This window comes from Malaclemys terrapin, chromosome 5, assembly GCF_027887155.1.
Source record: "Malaclemys terrapin pileata isolate rMalTer1 chromosome 5, rMalTer1.hap1, whole genome shotgun sequence".
NCBI classification, from domain to species: Eukaryota; Metazoa; Chordata; order Testudines; family Emydidae; genus Malaclemys; species Malaclemys terrapin.
In genome coordinates, this window is record NC_071509.1 from 62827072 (window position 1) to 62850500 (window position 23429).

At 40.2% G+C, this 23429-nt stretch overlaps 1 protein-coding gene across 2 annotated transcripts in view; it reads left to right on the forward strand.

The window, feature by feature from the left end:
• The window catches only part of ENPP6 (ectonucleotide pyrophosphatase/phosphodiesterase 6), a 90717-nt gene that overhangs the window by 52215 nt on the left and 15073 nt on the right, over window positions 1-23429 (forward strand). For both annotated transcript variants that reach the window (XM_054029001.1, XM_054029000.1), the window contains exons 2-5: window positions 3770-3949; window positions 15628-15739; window positions 20523-20664; window positions 22421-22600. In XM_054029001.1, the coding sequence (XP_053884976.1) occupies window positions 3793-3949; window positions 15628-15739; window positions 20523-20664; window positions 22421-22600 (591 nt within the window). In that variant the 5' untranslated portion in view covers window positions 3770-3792. The remainder of the gene's footprint in view (window positions 1-3769; window positions 3950-15627; window positions 15740-20522; window positions 20665-22420; window positions 22601-23429) is intronic.

Genomic DNA, 23429 nt, shown 5'->3' on the forward strand with positions numbered 1-23429 from the left:
GTGGGAGGGGGAGGATAGGGGGCGGGGTCCAGGCTGTTTGGGGAGGCACAATCTTCCCTACCCGGCCCTCCATACAGTTGCGTAACCCCGATGTGGCCTTCGGGCCAAAAAGTTCTAGACAATACTTAGTCCTGGTCTAGACAATATTTAGTCCTGTCATGAGTGCAGGGGACTGGACTAGATGACCTCTCGAGGTCTCTTCCGGTCCTATGATTTTATGTGGAAACTCTGCAGAGTCCAGCTCATTCTGTACATTTTTGCAGAATACAAAGTTCCTTTATAAAATGTGATGGGAGCTTTGAGAATGAAAACTGATGTCCCATGGCCTTGTTGAGCTTGCAGTTAAAAAAAAAATTTGAATCCATAGCAATGTGAACTTCTCACTGATCTGAATAATTCTCTGCTCTCTGTTTAACAAACAATTAATTAAACCTCACAGCAACCCTGTTAGGAAAGTATTATTCTACCTACCAGATAGGTGGATAAACTGACAGCAATAGTATATTGACCCTTAAACCCCTAAATCATGGGTTCAAATCCAACCCAAATCCATGGAGGCTGAAGATCATTGTTATATGAAGGCTCTTTGGTAGCCTTAGTCCTGTTCCCAGTGAAGAGATCATATTACACAGAAAGTGATTGCAAATGGCACAAATAGACAATCTGGCTACCAGCTTCCAACACAGGCCAGGCCTGAATGGATCTGGAGACTGAACTACTCTTCCTAGTTGCGGGAGTGGTTGCTCCTATGCAGGGTAATACAGGGGTGGAATGATATCAGGAAGCATGTGCTACTGCTGTTGGTATTGCAACTGTTCTGTGGATAAACAGAAGTGTTAACTCTCTAGAGCTTTCAGGCTGGCACCATTCACAAGCTCAAAATTTACTTAGCGGGATGAGCACCCAGTGGCACAAACTTCAGGAATCAGAACTGCCACTCTATTCTACTACAACGAGTGAGGTTGGTTATGGAGATGGAGGCCCTGTATGCACCGGGGATGGACTTCATGCAGACTCTGCACAGTCTCACAAGCGAGTTGGAGACAGAGCAGGAACGGGGTGGATTTCTTCCCCCAACCCTATGCATAGTTTCCCCATACAAAGGCTGTTTCTACTGTTATAATGGAGGGAGTTTATAGATAGCAATAAGTATGTCTATGACCTATGGGCAATCACAGACCTCAGTGAAGCTGATGAGCATGTTAGCTGCCTTTCATTCAGCCTAAATGGAGCAATTAAATGCCGCCTGGTTTAGTGATAGCTGAAACAATAAACTCCACTGCCCAAGTCACAGAACAGCATGATATGGTTGCAGTAGAAGCGGAGCCTTAAGGCCAATGGCTAGAACTGAGAGCAAATGCTGAGACTGGGAACAGATTGGATTGCAGCTTCATGTCTCTGTGTGTGTCAGAAGGAGAAAGCCAAAAACAGAAAAGCAGCCAGGAGACCACAATAGAAGCGCTGGTGAGCCCTGAGAGGAAGCCAAGAGAGAGAGCTTCTTTTGGGCCGAATGGGAATTAGGAACAAGGAAAATAGCTCCTGTCTGTTCCTACCACATTCAGGAAACAGGACTTTGTGTACATTCTTTATAAATAAATAGGATTACACCCAAGAAACTACTATAATCAATTTCAGTTCCTAACGGAAACAACCCATCAAGCTCTGAAGATGGGCTGACCACTCAGGCCAAAAAAAGGCAACAGTATTTTGGCTCTATGCAGAGCAGGAGAGATCAGAAGGTGCATTACAAGGGAATAGACTTGAAGGATACCATAAAACATTTAACCAGTTGCACGCAACTGGATGTATGTGGAACAAATCATTCATCAAGGGGTGCCTCATGTCACAGCTATGACACTTTGAAATGCTACTGAAATATTGCCACTTCATGCAGCAGCTCACAGGACTGGGCCCATTCCATGACTATGCCTGTATTGCTATTCCCAGAATAACTCTTTCCAGAGACAAGACACTGAAGTGCAACTATTATGTATCACGCTGGGTGTGCAACTGTTTGTGAGGTCCAGCAGGCATTTTTTCAAAAGAGGAATTTTTTGAAGTTATAAAATTCTTAAAATTGAAAATAAACCGCATGCTACTTTCGGGGGGGGGGGGGGAGAGGAGAAGTGCAGGGGTCGGGTTGGGGGAGAAATAGCTTGTGTCATTAATTCAATATATAACACATAGTAGAGAAAGTGATTTAAAAACCCTTCTCAAAACCATATGTACTCAAAGGATATGAAATCCTCCACTCAAAAGATCTAATTTTAAAAATAATGTTGAGGTTATTTTAGTTGAAACTGCTACACTTGTTCTCACAATAATCAAAACCTGTTATCTTGGTCCTTGCAATATCTCTGACTCACAGGCTAATGATGAAAGCGTCTCACACATATATCAGTTGTTGTTTTTTTAAGATGCGTAAATCATGAACTTTCAGTGCAACTTAATCTTGAACATTGCCTTTTAAAAAAGCCAAGCTAGTGATTAACTTTTAAAATACAGTATTCTATCTTCTGGTAATGCATGGAAATTACAGACACCCATCAAGAAATATGTGAACCTAGTTTCTTTTGTTGTACGGTAAATTTACAACAAACTTCTATCAAAAACTATACTGAGCTTGTTTGGCAAAATACCGTAAACTCATCTCCAATGGATGCTAGTCAAATTGTGTCACAAAGATTTCAAGTGAAGCAATGTTGATTTGAACATCTCTGTGACTAAGCTACCTCCCATTATTTTTTCTTTGCTTTGGCACCATCCATCAAGCAACACTTAGAATCATAGAATCATAGAATATCAGGGTTGGAAGGGACCTCAGGAGGTCATCTAGTCCAACCCCCTGCTCAAAGCAGGACCAATTCCCAACTAAATCATCCCAGCCAGGGCTTTGTCAAGCCTGACCTTAAAAACCTCTAAGGAAGGAGATTCCACCACCTCCCTAGGTAACCCATTCCAGTGCTTCACCACCCTCCTAGTCAAAAAGTTTTTCCTAAACCTCCCCCACTGCAACTTGATACCATTACTCCTTGTTCTGTCATCTGGTACCACTGAGAACAGTCTAGATCCATCTTCTTTGGAACCTCCTTTCAGGTGGTTGAAAGCAGCTATCTGGGCTAAGTAATGCAGGGTGTACATTATACACATGAGGCCAGAGAGGATCTATAGGAGTGGGTTACCATGGCTGAGTCAATCCCAACTGGAAGAAAGCTCTTGAGTTTTAATCCTGGCTCTGCTGCTGACTCACCATGTTGCCTTAGGTAAATCACGGGCCCAGAGATTTTTAAACTGGCTTCTAATTGTGTATGCCACTTATGTGCCCTACTGTAGAACCTCATTCTCATTTATACTTAGGCCCCTTTACACCACTCTGGCAATGTAAGGAAACCTTAAAATGGGTAAATGTAAAGGGCTCTCGAGGTAAAGGGGCCTCGGTGTCTCTGATCACTAGGACTAGATTTTCAGAAAGGTTGAATATCCACAGCTCCAAATAAGGTCAAAGGGAGCTGCTGGTTCACAGTATCTCTGAAAGCCCAGGCCCTATGTGTATAAAGATTAGGGACCCAAAAACTGAGGCACCCAGAATTAGAAGCCACTATTTTCAAGAGTTTAACATCTGTAAAATGGGAAGAATAACTATTATCTTGCCTAATTCACCAAGGCATTGTGAAGATTCATTAGCTATTGTTTTTCCAGTACTTTGGAAATAGAAAGTGGCAGATAAGTGCTAAGAATGAGAATCTAAACACACTCTTTTCCTTTTTAGGTCGCCACTGTGAAGTCCATCAGATGACTGGAAACTACATGTGGGACCCAAGTACAAATACATCTTTTGACATTGGTGTGAATAAAGAGAGCCTGTTACCTCTTTGGTGGAATGGATCGGAGCCTTTGTGGGTCACCATGACGAAAGCAAAGAAGAAAGTTAATATGTATTACTGGCCTGGTTAGTATCTCTCAATGCAGTTCCTCAAAACCACCATCTAATGTTGCATCTTTAAAAATTATGGACAGCACTGTAGGATGATTCTGGAATACCTTGCAGGTATGAAATGGAAACAACAATTGCAAGTAGGTTTTTTAACACTCACACATGTCAATTCTATTTAATTTTTTAATATTTTTGATTAAAATATGCACATGCTAAAGATTATATTAAAGTAACTATTAATGCTTTAGCTTACAAACACAACAGGAAATAACTGAACCTTTACTTTTAATAGGAAACACTCAGTCTGCTTAGGAAACACATACGGTGTATAGAGTAAGAACAAGCACTTTTCATTGCCTCCCAGCATTGACACTCTGGTTACCTTTTCCAGACCTGAAGAAGAGCTCTGTGAAGCTCAAAAGCTTATCCCTTCCCCCAACAGAAGTTGGTCCAAAAAAAGTTATTACCTCCCCCACCTTGTGTGTCTCATATCCTGGGACCAACATAGCTACAACACCACCGCAAACATCATCGCTATCAGATGGAAATGTTACATATATGCCCCATGGGCAAGTTACAAATACACATATGCAAGGCACTTAACTTTTCACTTTGTGACTTTTTATCATTTTAACACTGTAGTCCAAGCATAGCATTAACATACTTTTATATACATATGATTTACTAGAGGATCACACATCAGAATCACAGAGTTAGAAATCTCCAGTATCGGTGGGCACAGCAGGAGAAGCTGACCCACTTGTTCAGGCTCCCTGCCACTTTATCTCATCCCATCACACCACAGTCACGTCCTCCTAGCACAATGCTGCATAACAACATTCGAGAGAAAGGACAACACTTCACAGGAACAGACCAAAATGGCAACACAAGATGGTTTATGTTCCACATGCTGACAGTCAGAGAAATTAGCCAAATCACTGCTATGTTACTGAGCAAAGCAGGAAACTTTGTATTGAAACATTGTTCTGTGGGCCCAATTACACAAATATTTGCTACCAGCAGCAGTGCCTACTTTATGAGCACTCAAAACCAAAGCCTATTTTTATGGAAATGCACTGTGGAATTTAACACGTATGAAACCAATAAGCTTCTGTAGAAATGTAATAGTCATTTATAGAAATTGCTCTATAGAATTTAATAATTTGTAAAGGCTTTTATTTTTTTAAACATCCTACAGGATTTTATAGCATGGATATAATTCTCTTAAATTCTATAGGAAGCTTAAAAAAACCTATGGAAATCTTATCATTTTCTATTGCATGCCACAGGACTTTTCTCTAAGGGAGACCTCTACCATCTCTTTCACTCTATGCTGAGTGTGTTGTTTTTGAGCAATGTTCTCTGAGGAAGAGATGGGCATGGGACATATATACTATGCCCAGCAGAAAACTAACCGATTTTGGAATGTACCTACTTTTTTCCATTGATCGTGCTGCATATCCTGGAGAGTTAGTAGTGCATCTATGAACGTGTTTTACCTGTGGCACCTGCTGCTAGGCACCATGAGTGAAATCCTGTCCCTAGTGAAATCATGGGGCGTTTTGCCATTGACTTCAGTAGTGCCAGGATTTCACTCACAGAATAGGATTGCTATAATATTTCAATTATCTATAGCCCTTACAGCACGCATCTTAGGTAGAGTTATTATGGCAAAGCACTTAAGCAGATGCTTAATTGTAAGCATATGAATAATCCCAATGAAAACATCTACTTTAACGGCGGGGACAAGGTGACCCTTAAGCTAATAGGATTCTATGGAAAAGTAATAGGGTTCTATAGAATTCACTCTAAATACAATAGAATATAATAAAGAATGAGATTTTTTTTAACCATTTTATAGACTTCCCTAGCAGGGTATAGAATGCTCTTTTAAATTCTATGGAGCTGTTAACATTAAAAAGTAGGGCTGTCAAGCGATTAAAAAAATTAATCGTGATTTATCTGCGATTAAAAAAATAAAATCGCGTTGTTAAACCATTTCTTTAAATATTTTTGGATGTTTTCTACATTTTCAAATATATTGATTTCAGTTACAACACATAATACAAAGTGTACAGTGCACACTTAATATTGTTATTTTTTATTACAAATTTTGCACTGTAAAAAAAAAAAGAAATAGTATTTTTCAATTCACCTAATACAGGTACTGTAGTGCAATCTCTTTATCATGAAAGTTGAACTTACAAATGTAGAATTAGGTACAAAAAAATAACTGCATTCAAAAATAAAACAATGTCAAACTTTAGAGCCTACAAGTCCACTGAGTCCTACTTTAGCCAATCACTCAGACAAACAAGTTTGGTCACAATTTGCAGGAGATAGCGCTGCCTGCTTCTTTTTTACGTCACCTGAAAGTGAGAACAGGCATTCGCATGGCACTGTTGTAGCTGGAGTCACAAGATATTTATGTGCAAGATGTGCTAAAGATTCATATGTCTCTTCATGCTTCAACCACCATTCCAGAAAACATGCGTCCATGCCTACGACAGTTTCTGCTCGATAATGATCCAAAGCAGTGCCGACCAACGTATGTTCATTTTCATTATCTGCAGTGGTGCAAGTAGAAATAATTTCTTGCCGGTACTGCACTCATGGGAGGGACACAAGGTGGGGGGCACGTGACTTCCCCACGTTACCCTCCATGTGACTCCTCCCCACCCCACCCCCAGCCCAGGGCCCCCACACTCTCCCTGTCCCCTCTGATACTCCCCTTTATATATATATATACCATTTCAGCGTATGTATGAATTATTAAAAGACAAATTTTAAGTAGAAGTGTATCCTAAACTGCTTTATGATATTGTACCCAAACATTGCATTTCAATAGGGGATTCAACTTCCTTTATAGGAACAGACTCCTGAAACTCTTACCAGCCCACAAAAGTGGTCCATAGTCACGCAAATAGTCCCATTGTCTTCAATGGGATTGATCAAATGATTAAGGGTTTACAGGATTAGGTTCCAAGTTTGTAAATTGTTCTGGATAAAACTGACAATGCTTGAGCTGTCAGATCAGAAGGAGCTTCTTTTGAATAAAGGGGGGCAGATGTGTGATAAGTCTTAGCTCCGTTGTTAAGATGAGGAACATATTTTCAGCAAAGTTCTTGGCAGATGCCTGAGGCAGCTGGGTGGTTTAAGGTTGTCAGTGTCCGCAATTATAATCTTCACTTATAGTTCTCTCATCCACAAAGCTGGAAAATGAGGCATTTGTTTTCTTTGTTTTGCTGCTCCAGTTCCAGTTAACAAAATGCATGTTACACTAGTTTGGCTGCAAAGAAGAATTCTATGTACACTGGGGACAACACCTGATTCCCATCAGGCTGCAGAACTGGGCTGACAGAATCCAAACATCGTCTGGTCAGTGCAAGCAGATCAGGGGAGAAACAGAATAAAAAACACTGTTTAAACACATTTCGTCCCCCCCACCTCTCCCTTTTTGAGGACTCCTGACCAATGTAACAGCACAATACATATGATAACAAACTTAAACAAAGCCTTTGTTTAAGTTTGTTAGTATATGTTTTGTGCTATTAAAGCCATATAAAGAATGAATGTTCTCCCTAGCCGTGTTCTGCTCCTTTAAGGAGCAGAGTGCTGGTCCCACCCTCCGGGGGGAGGGAGGCTAGTCCCAAGTATTTCCACTACCCCGTACCTGCTAAAAATCTCTTGCCGGTACTGTATATTGGAGGGTACTGCCCTACTTGCACCCCTGATCATCTGAGTCAGATGCCACCCACAGACAGTTGGTTTTATTTTTTGGTGGTTCAGGTTCTGTAGTTTCCGCATTGAAGTGTTGCTCTTCTAAGATTTCTGAAAGCGTTCTCCACATCTCGTCCCTCTCAGATTTTGGAAGGCACTTCAGATTCTTAAACCTTGGGTCGAGTGCTGTAGCTATTTTTAGAACTCTCACATTTGTACCTTCTTTGCATTTTGTCAAATCTGCTGTGAAAGTGTTCTTAAAACGAACAGGTCATAATCCAAGACTGCTATAATATGAAATATGTAGCAGAATGCGGGTAAAACAGAACAGGAGACATACAATTCTTGCCCCAGGAGTTCAGTCAGAAATTTAATTAAAAAAATACTTTTTTAACGAGCATCATCAGCATGAAAGCATGTCCTCTGGAATGGTGGCCGAAGCATGGAAGGGGCATACAAATGTTTAGCATATCTGGCACATAAATACCTTGCAACGCTGGTGCCATGTGAACTCCTGTTCACACTTTAAGGTGACATTGTAAATAAGAAACAGGCAGCAGTATCTCCTGTAAATGTAAACAAACTTGTTTGTCTTAGTGATTGGCTGAACAAGAAGTGGGCTGAGTGGACTTGTAGGCTCTAAAGTTTTCCATTGTTTTGTTTTGGAGTGCAGTTATGTAACGACAACAAAAATCTACATTTGTAAGTTGCATTTTCACAATAAAGAGATTGCACTACAGTACTTGAATGAGGTGAATTGAAAAATACTATTTCTTTTATCATGTTTACAGTGCAAATATTTGTAATAAAAATAATAATATGAGCACTGTACACTTTGTATTTTGTCTTATAAATGAAATCAATATATTTGAAAATGTAGAAAAACATCCAAAACTATTTAATAAATTTCAATTGATATTCTATTGCTTAACAGCACGATTAATTTTGTTGAGTTAATTGCATGAGTTATCAGCAATTAATCGACAGCTCTATTAAAAAGGTATAATTTTTTATTAATTTCTACAAGATTTTTCCATAAGGTGAATTATCCAGAAATAGGGGAAGAAAGAAGGGCTGGGACAGACAGATATAGAAAGGCGGCAAAGCAGAAGTGATGGTTTAAAACTACTAAGGGTGCATATTCCATACAGTTTTTACACTCAGAATTATGTGACCTCCCAACATTTGATTTTTGTTAGGGTATAGTATGGGGCAACTTTGCTTAGCAGTGGATAGTGGATCTTGGAAATTTGTTGCAGGTTCTGATCAGGAAAAATTTGGGATGCTCTAACGGTCACAGAGAGGTAGGCCAGATTCATTGTGCTTGGTACTGGGAGATACAATTTGCCTTCTGATCAATAATAAAAATTAATCCAAACAGACATTCATATACAAAACAAGTGCCATCTAGCTAACAAGCAGGACTACACTTTCCTCATAAGAATCAGACCATTATGAGACATGAATTTTGGGTCTAAAACATGGAAATATGAAAGGGAGGATGCTGAAGCTATGTATGAAGCTCAGTGTTCAAGAGAAGCTAATCTAAAAAGTTAGTAATTAAGACCATAGAAAGCAGGAAAGTCTTCTGTTGTGAATAATCATCTATCACTTTATCTGTGAGGATGCAAAAAATAAGAAAGCTAAAATGCAGGCGGAGTTTATCTGAGTGGAAACATAAAAGCAAAAGTATCCCCACCAATAGGGCTCCTAATTGCTGTCCGTGATAAAACATCAGTGTTCTAAGCATTTGGTTTTATGGAACATTTGCTCCTTCCTAATCACTACACAAAGAGGCCTGTTTCAGGGATGAGCAAACACAATTTATTAAGCAGTTTCCGTTCTCCCAGTCTTTATCTATGGGCGAAATATCATTTATCCTTTAAATGATTTGCTGCTAAGTAATGTACAGCAAATTGTATTGTATCTGAAATGAAATGTATGGCCCTATGTACCCACTAATTCAGTGGACCATGGCACTTCAGAGGATTGCTACTGTATTTTAGCTGTAGCAGAAATATGGCAGTAAAAGGATTAAAGTTCTCTTTCTTCTTTTCTCAGTGAGTTATGAGGTGGATTTTAACCAATAACCCTGTAGCTGCCCAATTTTTCAACTATATAGCCAAGTTTGTTTTAAGTGAAGTATAGAGGCCTCTATTTTAAATGCGATAAAGAAAAAAAAAACACCATTTTCCATTTAAACAAGATATTTTCCAGACCTTTGTGCAAGTCTGGAAAGTTTTCAGAACTTTGTGTTATGACACTTAACGTCCAACTGTTAAATCAATATTTAGAAATGCAAGTTAGGGCTGGTCCACACTAACCCCCCACTTCGAACTAAGATATGCAACTTCAGCTACGTGAATAACGTAGCTGAAGTCGAAGTATCTTAGTTCGAACTTACCGCGGGTCCACACGTGGCAGGCAGGCTCCCCCGTCAACTCCGTGTACTCCTCTCACGGAGCAGGAGTACTGGCATCGATGGTGAGCACTTCTGGGATCGATCCGGGATCGATTTATTGCATCTAGACAAGACGCGATAAATCGATCCCAGAAGATCGATTGCTTACCGCCGGACCCGGAGGTAAGTATAGACGTACCCTTAGAAATGGCAGAGGTTCAAGTCTCTGTGTCAAATAAAGAAAGATGCAGACTAGCATCTACATCACTGTGAAAGGGGTCCTCATTCCTGCCCCAATCCCAGAAGTTTAGTATTTTAAAACAGTAGGTCAGTGCTGTGCAAAATGGTGCAACAAAAATATCTGAAATTAGAGCTGTGCATACAAAGCAAAATTTCTTTTTCACAATCAGTTGAATTTTAAAACACATTCACATTACCTGGTTTTGCACATTTCTTATGTTTGCTTTCCATTGATGATACAGTGAACAAGTTTACCAGCAGTTATGATCATGGACACAGTGAATTTTAAGTAATTACTGAGTGTTCATAGCAAGAAAATTATGATTTTGTAAGAAGAAGCATGATTTTAAATTATGTTCAAGAAAGAGGGAATAAAAACATATCATGTGACTTTGGTGTCTCATCTAAGCAGCCTGAATTTCAAATATTTAATGATCTCAATGAACTGCTCACATACAGACCAAGAAGTAGTAACAGAAATTATTTCTGTCTGTAACTACCATATCAGGCTGATCACTTGGCAGTCTAGAAACAGCTAAGAAAGATATCTGAGCAACTAAGTTACACACAGCCCAAGGAGGTTAATACTGTAAACAAAAATTTAGAAAATAACTCTGAAAAACTACATTTGAGAAAACTGCAACCTGTTTGAAGACAATATGTGCACAGAAAAGGAGGTTAAATTAATCAAATTGAATATATTTGTTATGCATAATTAGTAGGGTTACCATGCATCCAGATTTTCCAAGACATGTCCGGCTTTTGGGGCCTCAAATCCCCGTCCGGGGGGGAATCCCAAAAGGCCGAACATGTCAGGGAAAATAGGGACATGTGGGGCTGGAGGTGCTGGGCCGGGGGCCGGGGCCGGGCCGGCGGTGTTGGGCTGGGGGCCGGGGTGCTGGGCCGGGGGCTGGGGCTGGGCCGGCGGTGCTGGGCCGGGGGCTGGGGCCAGGCCGGCGGTGCTGGGCCGAGGGCCGGCGGTACTGGGCCGGGGGCCGGGGCTCGGGGCCGGGCCGGCGGTGCTGGGCCAGGGGCCGGGGGCCAGTGGCGCTGGGCCGGGGGCCAGGGCCGGGGCCGGGCCGGCAGTGCTGGGCGGGCCGGGGGTGCTTGGCCAGGGGCTGGCCCGGGGCCGGCACCCCAGGGCCCGAGCCGAGCCAGGCTGGAGACGCTGGGGCCGGGGCTTGCCGCCGGAGGGAGTCGCTCGGTTGGGGGGGGTAGACTGGGCCGCACCTCCTCCCCCCACCCCCAGGTTACCTGCTGCCTGCTTCAGGCTTCCCGCGAATCAAACGTTCAAGGGAAGCAGGGGAGGGGGTGGAGTTGGGGCAGGGACTTTGGGGAAGGGGTGGAGTTGGGGCGTGGGCATGGGCGGGGCTGGGGGCGGGGCCGGGGCCTCGTGGAGTGTCCTCTTTTTGGACACTCAAAATATGGTAACCCTATCATTAGTCACCCTACCTGAAACACTCTGACTCAAAGTTGAGCCTGTTTGGATCTGTAATTCTAGATCAGGCCCATTACAGAGATAGGGCCAAACCACAAAATTCTGGTCTGGATTTGGATCCAGACTTCTCCTAAATGCAAGGGACAGAGGAGAAGTTGGATCAGAAGTTCCAGTTCAGGCCTGTCTCTGTATAACACTAATAATACATGCCCAAACATAGGGAGATGCTATGCTCCGTCATGATATTTGAGATCAGCTGCAGCCCAGTGCTCTTCTGCCAGTAGCTACTGGAGGCAAGAAGCTTTCAGTGAAGCACTGCTAGCTCTAGAATTCATTCTGTCCCTTGGTGAACCAGAGTTCAAGTTAGTCAGCCTTCAATTCATGAGATGAGGCTCCCTTGTTTGCTCAAGCATTTGCTTGAGGTTGGGTTAGATAGGTATTGGGTGTCTGGCATGGATAATAATGGGGGTTGTTCACTGTTGCTCTCAGTTACATGTAGCATTCAGTGTTTTAATTGCTATGTAAATATACTTAGTGGCTGTATTATGTGCCCAATATTTATGTATAAATTAAATCCAGTTACAGGTAAAAGAGACAAAAATGGAGAAAAAGCTCTTGCTAATAAAGCTAAGTGGATTCAGCCCTTGTCTTGGAAGTGTATAGACTGCTAAGCCAAATTTTTAATTACTCTATTTAATATAGGCCAGCAGCCTTAAAACCACCACCATCTAAGTAGACAGGACCAAACATCAGCAGGGACTTACTACAACAGCTGGGCAAATACTAATTTTTTTGGTTTATTGGCAATTTCAAAGAACTGGGAAAGAACAAAGTTCTGCTTAGATTTTGAGCATTTTTAGCAATTTTGAATCATTCACATTAAATTATAGGAAATTGTGAACCAAAAAAGTAGTTTTGAACGGAAAAAAATCAAAGTGTTTCATTTACAAAATGTCTAACTAAAATGTTTCAGTGTTTTTTTGGGGGGTGGGGAGTAGGGGAGGTTCAAGAGGATTAATTTGGCAAAACGAACATGAACTTGGAAAAGATTTTGGTGTCACTGATCTGCATTTTTTTTTTTTTTTGCTGAAAAAATGCTTCAGTCAAAAAATTTTGTCCAGCTTTATTGACTACCCAGACTTCCTATAGTACATCTCTGTGCTACTGTTGTAGAAGACTATTTAAAACAGAGATTGAATCTATAGCCTATCATATGGATTATGCCATTCATCAATTCTAAATAAGTGTACCATGAGGCATATGGCCACACCACACATGTACCTGGTTGATGGCCATATATTCAACTCATATGGGTCAGTGAAGTGTTTGTAATTCCATGTGATAAATACACTATAGTGAGGAGTGCATCAGAAATGCCATCGATTAAGGCCAAATTTTTCAAAAGTGGTTGTTTAAAACTAGGCTTCTAAATTCATATTGAAGCATGTAAATAAGTTGCCTGATTTTCAAAATTTGAGCACTAACCAATATCAGTTGAGTTCAATGGGAGCTACTAGGGGCTCAGCACTTTTCAACTTCTTTACATAGGCACTTAAATAAGGATTTAGGAGCCTAACTTTAGGCACACACTTTTGGAAATCTTGGTCTGAGTAGATAGATCACAATATGTCAAAATATTAAATTCAGTATACTGATCTTGAAGTAATATAGAATTATAGGACTGAAAGGGCCCTCAAGAGGTGATCTAGTCTAGTCCCCTGCACTCATGGTAGGACTAAGTATTATCTAGACCATCCGTGACAGGTGTTTGTCTAACCTGCTCTTAAAAATCCCCAATGATGGAGATTCCACAATCTCCCTAGGCAATTTATTCCAGTGCTTAACCACTCTGACAGTAAGGAAGTTTTTCCTAATGTCCAACCTAAACTGCCCTTGCTGCAACTTAAGGCCATTGCTTCTTGTCCTATCCTCAGAGATCAAGGAGAACAATTTTTCTCCTTCCTCCTTGTAACTGCCTTTTATGTACATCAAGAGGCGCTGGAGGGGAGGGGAGAGGAGTGAGGGCACAGTGTGCTCGGGGGAAGGGGCGGAACTGGGTGTGGAAAGGGTAGGGAAGGGAAGAGGCAGGGTAGGGGCGGAACCAGAGTGGAAATAAAAGCAGGGAGGGGTGCGGCCTTGGGGGAAAGAGTGGAGTGGGGGTGGGGTCTGGGTGAAGTACCCACCAGCAGATTAAAAACTCAGCACCTATGGTGTTGTGTAACCTTATTTCCTCCTACAACAGAATCCAGCTCCCAGCATTCCTTAAAGCATAGTTCTTTAATCCCAAAGGTTTAGCAAAGTGGCCCAAATTGTGGCAGTTTCAGAGTGCTGCTAACACCACTTTAGGGTAGAAAAATAATCTCTCTTGTTGACCTAGCAACATCTCAAAATATTTTACTACATATTAGTCTGGAAAAGAGAAGACAGGGGACATGATAACCATTTTCAAGTACATAAAAGGTTGTTATAAGGAGGAGGGAAAAGAATTGTTCTTAACCTCTGAGGTAGGACAAGAAGCAATGGGCTTAAATTGCAGCACGGGAAGTTTAGGTTGGACATTGGGAAAAACTGTTAGGGTGGTTAAGCGCTGGAATAAATTGCCTAGGGAGGTTGAGGAATCTCCATCATTGGAGATTTTTAAGAGCAGGTTACGCAACACCTATCAGGGATGGTCTAGATAATACTTAGGGTACATCTACACTACAGGGGGGAGTCGATTTAAGATATGCAAATTCAGCTACGTGAATAGCGTAGCTGAATTCGACGTATCGCAGCTGACTTACCCCATTGTGAGGACGGCGGCAAAATCGACTTCTGCGGCTTTCTGTCGGCGGCGCTTACTACCACCTCAGCTGGTGGAGTAAGAGCGCCGATTCGGGGATCGATTGTCGCGTCCCAACGGGACGCGATAAATCGATCCCCGAGAGGTCGATTTCTACCCGCCGATTCAGGCGGGTAGTATAGACCTAGCCTTAGTCCTGCCTGAGTGCAGGGGACTGGACTAGATGACCTCTAAAGGTCCCTTCCAGTCCTATGATTCTATGCCATGAAGCCATTTTGCAAAAGATCTCTCTCTCTCTCTGTATTCTGGGAATATCCCAAGAAGTATATATTGCTGTGGCTCCTGGGGTGTTTAAAGCTAAATTGCATGAATTTTGTGTCGCTGAGCCGTATACTTATAAATATTAATGTCACCCACTAGTGCAGTAACCAGACATAAAAAACTTGCTCTCCTGTGTTAAGAGCCCATGTTCTCCTATAGGATATGTTGCCACAAGTTGTATGCCACAAAACACATTGTATTTTACTAGGAAAGGCTGCAGGTTACTAAGAGAGTTAATTGACTTAAACTGTTTTGATAAGAACCTCTAAGAATGAGATCTAACTGTTCCATTCCAGTCTCACATAGTAAAATATATTTTATGGAGGGTATTTTTATGGTAGGTGTTGTGTTTAATTGGAAAGTCTACTTTAGGAATAATAATCTAGACCTCTGTTACATTGGATATTTGGGAATGAAGGAATGTGACTGTATTATTGAAAACTATTACAAAAGGAGCCAACTTGGTGGTCTAAATGGCAAAGACCTGCCACACAGGAATCAGAGTTTATCAAAGGGAAGGTCATACCAACATGGCACTTTTAAAAGGGGAAAAAGGATAAAATTAATGGATTCCAGAAGACCTCCATCAAATACTCTCCATACAGACAAATGCTGTGCCATCTTTCATGAATTAAGAATGTGAAATGAATGACAAATGTCATTTTGGCTCTGACAGTCTTCAAAATCGCCAGCTGATATGGCCAGAAATACAAGAAACATTCACCTTCTCATGCTCCCCAGTGCTCGTCGCTTATAATCAAAACCAAAACATACAATATTTGTCTTTTTAGGCTGTGAGGTTGAAATCCTTGGTGTCAGACCTAGTTTTTGTCGACCATATTTCAGTGTCCCAACAGACTCCAATTTCTCTGACGCTGTCAGTGATGCTCTGGAGTCATTGAGGTAAGTCACCACAATTCTTTATCACAATATTTCTTTTCTCAAACATTAGTATTTGAGCAGCAATAGCTTTGTCTTAAGGCACTTTCTTGGGGATTAGTGACCATCTTGAAGGACCTGATGAAGCCATGGTTAGTTTTGCTGTTATAACATGGACACAGAAAAATATGTATTTTCAATGGCTTTCTTCTTGCTTATGATATGGCATATGCATGTGCCATAATCATTAATTATTTTCCATATACTGGCTATTAATAGAGAAATGAGGCTCAATCCATTTATATATCAGACTGACAGAATCAACTCATTTAGCCACAAAAAGATTTTAATCATTTAAAGACAACTGGAGTTATTGAGTGTTCAGCTCTTCTGAGATTTAAATTAGGCCACCTATTTAGAAGCTTAATGCTAGATTCCACATACAAACTTTCCATACACAGATGGGCCCAACCCATACACTTCAGATCTCGATTTGAGCAACCTCAAGAGGAAGCTTGTTCGGATCCAGGCTTTTGGTTCAGCCATTTCTAAACCAAATGTTAATCAGGGAGAGTCCTGCTTAGCTTTTAAAATCAGGTAAGATCTGGGGTATTCAAGACCAACACAGCCCCATTCTCGAGGCCACATGGACCTCTTCATTAGCAACTTTCTGTTATAACTATAATGTAGTCATTTCCAGGATACACTTACTCTATTAAACTCTTAATCTATTACATCATTTGAATTTGTTGTATCATTACCTTTCAAATGTCATAGACTGCTGTATAAGTCTAGGAAGATTATCGTTGCAGAAAATGGGCGTTGAACAGCGTTCAACCTGAATATAACTTTCCAATTTTTAAGAGTGTGTATAAACTTGCTATTGTATATAAAACTAAAGGAACCTCAGGTTCAAACCACCCCTTAGTCTTGCATAAGTATATCATGAAAATTACCTTTTAGACAGACAATCTGGAGTCTCATACTTCAGAATGCATTTAGAAAGTTAAGGAAAATAAATTTATCCCATTATGCAATTGCAATTTTTAAGATATATAACTTTGTTGTATCTAAACCAAATTCCTTTAAACTTGTCAAATGTACAAATCTTCAGTGAGGACTGAAAATGCAGTCATGCAAACCATTAATAGTGCTTACTCACCTAAACAGTCCCTTTGAAATCAATGGGATAATTTGCATGTGTAAACATTATTTGCTTGAATAAAGTGTTGTAGGACTGGGTTAAATTTTCAAAAGTGCTTAAGTGATATAGGAGCCTATGTTTCACTGAAAGTCAATGTTGAGTCCACATTCAAAGTTTTAAACTCAACCTACTTTGAGTGATACATATGCAAATAAAATATCTGAAAAATGTCTTGCCTGGTATGAAAGATATCTTTCACATTCAGATAAGTCAAGCAGCTGAACACCACCTTTGTGGCTTTCAGGGGTCCTGAGCACTGCTGCCACACAGCTGAGGAATCAATTCAATAATTTAGTGCAGGGTTTCTTCTTACTCATGCAGTTTATGAGGTGACTGGAAACCTGATATTAAATGGTTTCCCTGTTTGTATGATTTTTGGGTGGATGGAGGGATGGATAGATGGATGGACAGATGTGAAGCAACTCGCCTGCTAGACTTTATTTGTTAAGAATTCCTTAATCATCAGCATTCACCTTATTGAGTGATGAGAAAGATATGCATCCGAAGAAGTGGGCTGTAGTCCACGAAAGCTTATGCTCTAATAAATTTGTTAGTCTCTAAGGTGCCACAAGTACTCCTGTTCTTTTTGAGAAAGAACTGAAAATGGTAATTTAAATCCTCATTGTAGGGATAGTGTATCGGGCTGGGAGTGGGCATGTTTGTTGGTTTCTGTGAGGCAAAGGGCGTAAGAGGGTTTGGAGAGAGTCTAGTCTTGGACTTGGCAGATTTTGAACTTTATTAAAGTTTGATGAAGTAATGGCTGAGCTGTGAAAGATCTAGTCCCTCAAGCTGTTCTTTTGGAAAGCTGAAGCCCATTGAAAAGATTTCCATTGCTAATTCCCTCAGACACACCAGACTGCTAGCTGCTGCCTTCAGTTAAAAAAAAAAAAACTGGACAAGAACATGAGAGAGTCAGTTTCACAGCTTACAAGGGGAGAGAGCTGGCATTTTCAATTAACAGAGCAAACTGGTGAATATATACAGTAAACACCACCTGCAGCCATGTGAGAAGCCAAAACACTGCAGGTACAGATAGACCTGGAAAGCTACAACCACCTCTAATTTCCTATTTTCATTTCAAGAAGTTCCTCTCTGACTCCCTCTTGAACTTCATCTGGAGGGACTGAGTTCCATTTCTTTAAACCCGCATCCATGTAGCTGCTACCTATTTGCAGCAAGGGAAGAATGATGGAGAGTGAGAGTGATTGAAAATAAAATCAGTCTTAAGTATTAATATGATAGGTACTTACAGAAAGGGGGAATAGGGAAGGAAGAAGAAAGCAAGGAGAGAAGAGGGGATTAAGATTTATAAACTATCTTCCTCTTATTTCTCATTTTCTCTCTCATTTCTTTTTTCTATCCCCATCATCCATTTTCACTACTTTAAGAAAGAATGGACTGTTTTACTGTACTGTTGTGCTAGACATAAGACTGGAAGGAGTACTCTGGAAATATAGTTATTTTAGAGGTGTAAATTTGTGCCCTCAATCTCAGTAGAAAAGACACTTCCATTAGTCATTTCCATTATTATTACACATGGCCGGGAGAGCTTCTGATTCTTGGCACTGTAAAAGGCAGATAAAGAGATCCATTCCCAATTGTAAAATGCCTCCTTTCCACACACTAAATACATTTTAAACCAACTAACCTATGGCTGAAACGAACTACATATGGGAAAATGGTCCATGGCAAGGTCTTTCTCCCACATAAAGACAAGAATGCCAAGTGTTACATACCAGGTTGTCAGTCAGTTGGTTAATATTTGAAGCTGCAGTTAGAAAAGCCGCAAATTAAAATCCCCCAAATGTGCATTTTAGCTATGAGGCAGTCATTAGAAGTTAATGAATTGGGTCTGCTCCTGCTTTCACTAAAGTCAACAGCAAAATCTGAACTAACTTCAGTGAAAGCAGGATGGGGCCTTTTATGAGTTCTGGCATGGTGTAGGGATAAGTCTTGGGTCTGGAAACAGGAACGCCTGAGTCTAATCTTGAAGTGAAATCCTAGCTCCATTGAAGGGAGTTTTGTCACTGACTTCAGTGGGAACAAGATTTCTCATCTGGAGTGTCTACTGGCTATGGGCCCAGTCCAACTCCTGTTGATGTCAAAGGAAAGACTGTTTCAGGAGATTTCCCATTTCTTTGAATCAAGCCCCTTGAGAAAGTCACGTTAGCCAACATTTTCAAAACTACATGCCCAAAGTTAAGCTCCCATGTCCATATTTAGAAGCCAAATTTTACATATACACATTAGAAAAGTTAGGCCAAAATCTCTGTCTCATTTTCCCCAGCTGTAAAATGGTGTCATGAAGATAAGGTAATGTTTGTGCAGTGCTTTGAAAAGGTAAAGCATTTCTTGGTTATACCATACACCCTGTTCTCTTCAGCATTCTTTATGGTAAAAATGATAGCTAATAAGAGCTCAGTCTTGTAAGGTTCCGGCCACTCCTGCTTGGATCCTGCAAACCTCTTATGTATGTGCTTAATTTTAGGCATGTGATTTGTCCCATAAAAGTCACATGCTTGAAGTTAAGCATTTATCCGACAGGACTGAGCCCTTACTAAGAAATTTCACATCTCAGTCTAAATAAGTCCATTCATCTCATACAATCAAGAATAAGTAATACTTAGATCTTATACGGCTTTTATATAGAACTAAATGATGATTTGGGAATGGGTGAGGAGGGAAAACACACCTCAGATAAAAGTATTTGAAGGCTGTAAACATCGAAGAGGAAGAGAACTATTCAGAGAGAGGTTCAAAAGGTATATATATAGTAGAAGTAATCAGTTGAATTTAAGAAAAATAGTGGGGAAATATTGTTGTCAATGAGATCTGTTAAACCGTGGATAGTCTCCAGAGGAACGAAATAAAGGCACCTTCACTTCAAATATTTTAAATTAGAGTAGACAAAGAATGAGAAAATGTTTTGTACTGAATAAGTACCAGAGATAGGCTAGATTGCCTAACACAATGGTTCTCAACCTTTTCCATGCCAGGACCTCATTTTCTGTACTGGGATCTCCCTCTCATCCAGCTAAGACCATCTCTCCCATTTAACAATATTGGAAGGACTAGGTGGTCGCAACCCCAACACCTGTTCGCAACTCACAGGTTGAGAATCCCTGACCTAACACACTCTTCCAATCTCTAACTTCCATGATTTCCTCCATCCCACCCCCTTTTTTTTTTTTGACTAGTGTGCCCAACAGAAGACGTGAATTTCAGATTATCTTGGGATCTCTCTCCAAAACTGGCTGAAGCCAATGAGTAAAAAGGAAAACTAATTAAAATAAATACAGTATTCTACATTAATGGCTCAAAACATTGTATTAGCATTAATGTAAACTGCAGTGCTTTGGACCATTACTGTAGAATACTATTTTAATAAAGGAAACCAGGTCTAAGAAACACTCACAAAATCTTGTTGCAGTGATCCTAATCCAAATGATGGTATATACTGTTGATAACATATCCTTGATATATACTAGGCAAGTTAAGGTTAATTCAATGTTCACCTGAATAAGAATGAGTGGTATTGGCCCCTGAAAAAGTAAAACAATGTACATGTTGGCATCTGACTCTTTTGCTATGTTGCAACCCCAGAAATGGCAGTGCAGAAATGGCAGCAGTGTACTACGAACGCATCGATGTGGAAGGTCACCATTTCGGTCCTTCATCTGTTCAGAGGAAGAACGCTTTGAAGGCAGTGGACAAAGTATTGAACAACATGACCAAACTAATCAAGGTCAGTGATGTGACAAAAGAATATGTGCTTTGGTATGCTTCATTTTTCTGTCTACTTTGATCCTTATTACCATTATAGCTCCTTTGCAATAATTCACTGGTTAATAAGCATGTGGCATTTCAAAGGTGCCAAGCTCTTAGTACCTTCCCCTTTGTAAATTTTCTTTCCTGTATTAGACAACTGCTTGGTAGCGAAAGGTTCCTTGTTATACATGGTGTTTATAGTTGTGATTTGCCTTCTTTCTTGAACATAGTACTTAGTTGAATGAGTCAGTTCAATGTTATAATGAATTACCCCTTCTACCTTAAAATAATTCTACTGTTGCAACAAGTGTTGCTAAAGAGGTATTTCTGAAACAGTATTTAACTGAGACTATAAAACAATGTTGTTTGAAGAGGTTAAAAAATGGCTCTGCAGGACATTATGGAGAATGTTATGCATATTCATACTCAGGGGTTAAAGTCAGCCGGAGCTGTACAGAGCGGAGCTCTGGTAAATATTTTTAAATCCACAGGGCTGATGCCCCAAACCCCAGTGCCTCCCAGGAGGGCTCTGGGAATTACTCTTTTCGAGAATTCAAGTCCTGTTCATACCCATGTAATGGCAGTTAAGGTTGAATTTCTGCAATAACAGAGGTTATTGATTTTGCTGGGAACTTAAGGCATGATACTGCTGCCCTTAATTTAATTTCAATAGACGCTCTGTATTGGTCTCTAGTGGTTTGCATGATAATATCACTAGCCCCAGGAAGCTGTAAACCAGCAGGGACATTGCTCTTTTCAGAAACATAGTTGTTAACTGGAATTTACACTAGGGAGATGAGTAAAGATTACGCATTTTTATAAGGGCTGTAGAATCAGACAATTACCTTTTATGGCAGATTTATGGTGTTATTCATAACTCTATATCTTGCAACTTCGCTTTAAAAATTATCCAGCTGATTTTATAGTGGGGAATGAGCACATCAGGCTGCTGGGTAAAAGCCAGTTCTGTGAATGTCTCTGCCACCAGGAAGCATGAAGTGCTATGGATACCTGGCCATAATGGTAAATAAACCTTGAGGTATTAATTTCCTCAGCAATAAATAATATGAGGAAAGGGGTGAAAAATATTTCAATCTCAATAAACTATAAGAGCACCAGAACAGAATTAAAGTTTTATATTTGAGGGAAATGACCTACCCACGCAGATGGACATGGGAAAGTTTTTCTCAGTCTATTTGGACTAAAGAGAAAAAGGGATTAGGTCAGATCCTGGTCCCAGTGAACTCCCATTCACTTTGATGAGATTGGGATTGGTGCATAGCAGTTTGTATGAAATGTTCATTAACAACAAATGCATAGGAATGAAATACTACCTTTAACTAGAGATAGTGCCAGGAAGTTTGATGGCAGTTATCCAGATGGGGATTAGAATCAAGATAGGGTTTGATGGTCAGGTTTAAATTTGAACCAATAATAAGATTTGGATTCAACGGAGATAGTGCCAAATTCTTTTGATCAGCATTTGAAAAATCTCAGGCCAAAATGATAGAAAATCTCATGAGATCTGTCTGAACAGACCAAGACCAGACTTTCTGTTGTTGTTGTTGTAATTTACTGTAAAGTATCCCAGGCAAAACCCATCCCCACTGTAACTCCACTGATTGCAGTGGAATTTAGGCAAGAATGAATTCAGCCACCTATCACAAAACTTTGACTTAGGAACACACTGTAATCTTTTCAAACTGTAATTGCTATCTTCACTAATTTGACAGGACAAGGGCCTTCAGAATGACCTGAATGTCATTTTGTTCTCGGATCATGGGATGACTGACATTTCCTGGGTGGACAAAGTGATTGAGTTGAAGAACTATATCAATATGACTGATATTATCCAAGTAAAGGACCGAGGCCCTGTTGTGAGCCTGTGGCCAACTAAGGAGAAGCAGACTGAGGCAAGCACAAGAATCATTTCGTTATTTCTTCTGTTTTATATCAATCATTTCTCAGCTTTAGTTTAAATCTCAGGAGTCCAGTTCTGCCCTCAGATATGCATGTACAGGTCCTACCGAAGTCAATTGGAGTTGCATATCAGAAGGCAGAATTTGGGCCTGTGATTCAGGTTTCACCTAATGATGGATGATAAAGTGCAAACCATTTTTGAGTAAAATTCACATCATACAAATCAAAAACTATAATCTTTCTCTGAATTATATTCTTTATGCAAATACACACACACAAACACCCATCGAATATTAGCAACATCTATTTGCTTTAGGCAGAGAGGTAGACTTGTTTTCTAATTTTTTAGTTTAATACTATAAAACACTGCCAACATTTTCTAACCTGGTGCCTGACACTAGACTTAATTAGACTAACATTAATCCATAAATAAATGTTCAAGGGGACCTAAGCACCCTCAGCTTTCATTGAGCTCAAGAGGAGTACAGCATGTCTCAAAATCAAGTCAGTTCTATGTCCATTTTTAGGCACCTACATAGAACCCTAACTTTCAGCATCCAGGCTGGGATTTTCAAAGGAGTTTAAGGGAGTTAAGTGCCCTAATTGCACTGAATTTCCATGGCATTTGGGCATCTAACTTAATTAGGCTCATTTGAAAATTCTGGCTTTTTTTTTTTTTTTTTTTTACAACAATGACAATCTCTTTACAACAATTTTGAAGCATTAGCATTTTTGATTCGATAAATGACAAAAGCCCCAAACTGCTGGTTTTGAGACTGTTGAAAATAAAATTATGGAAACCAACTGAAGTTCTAGACTAAC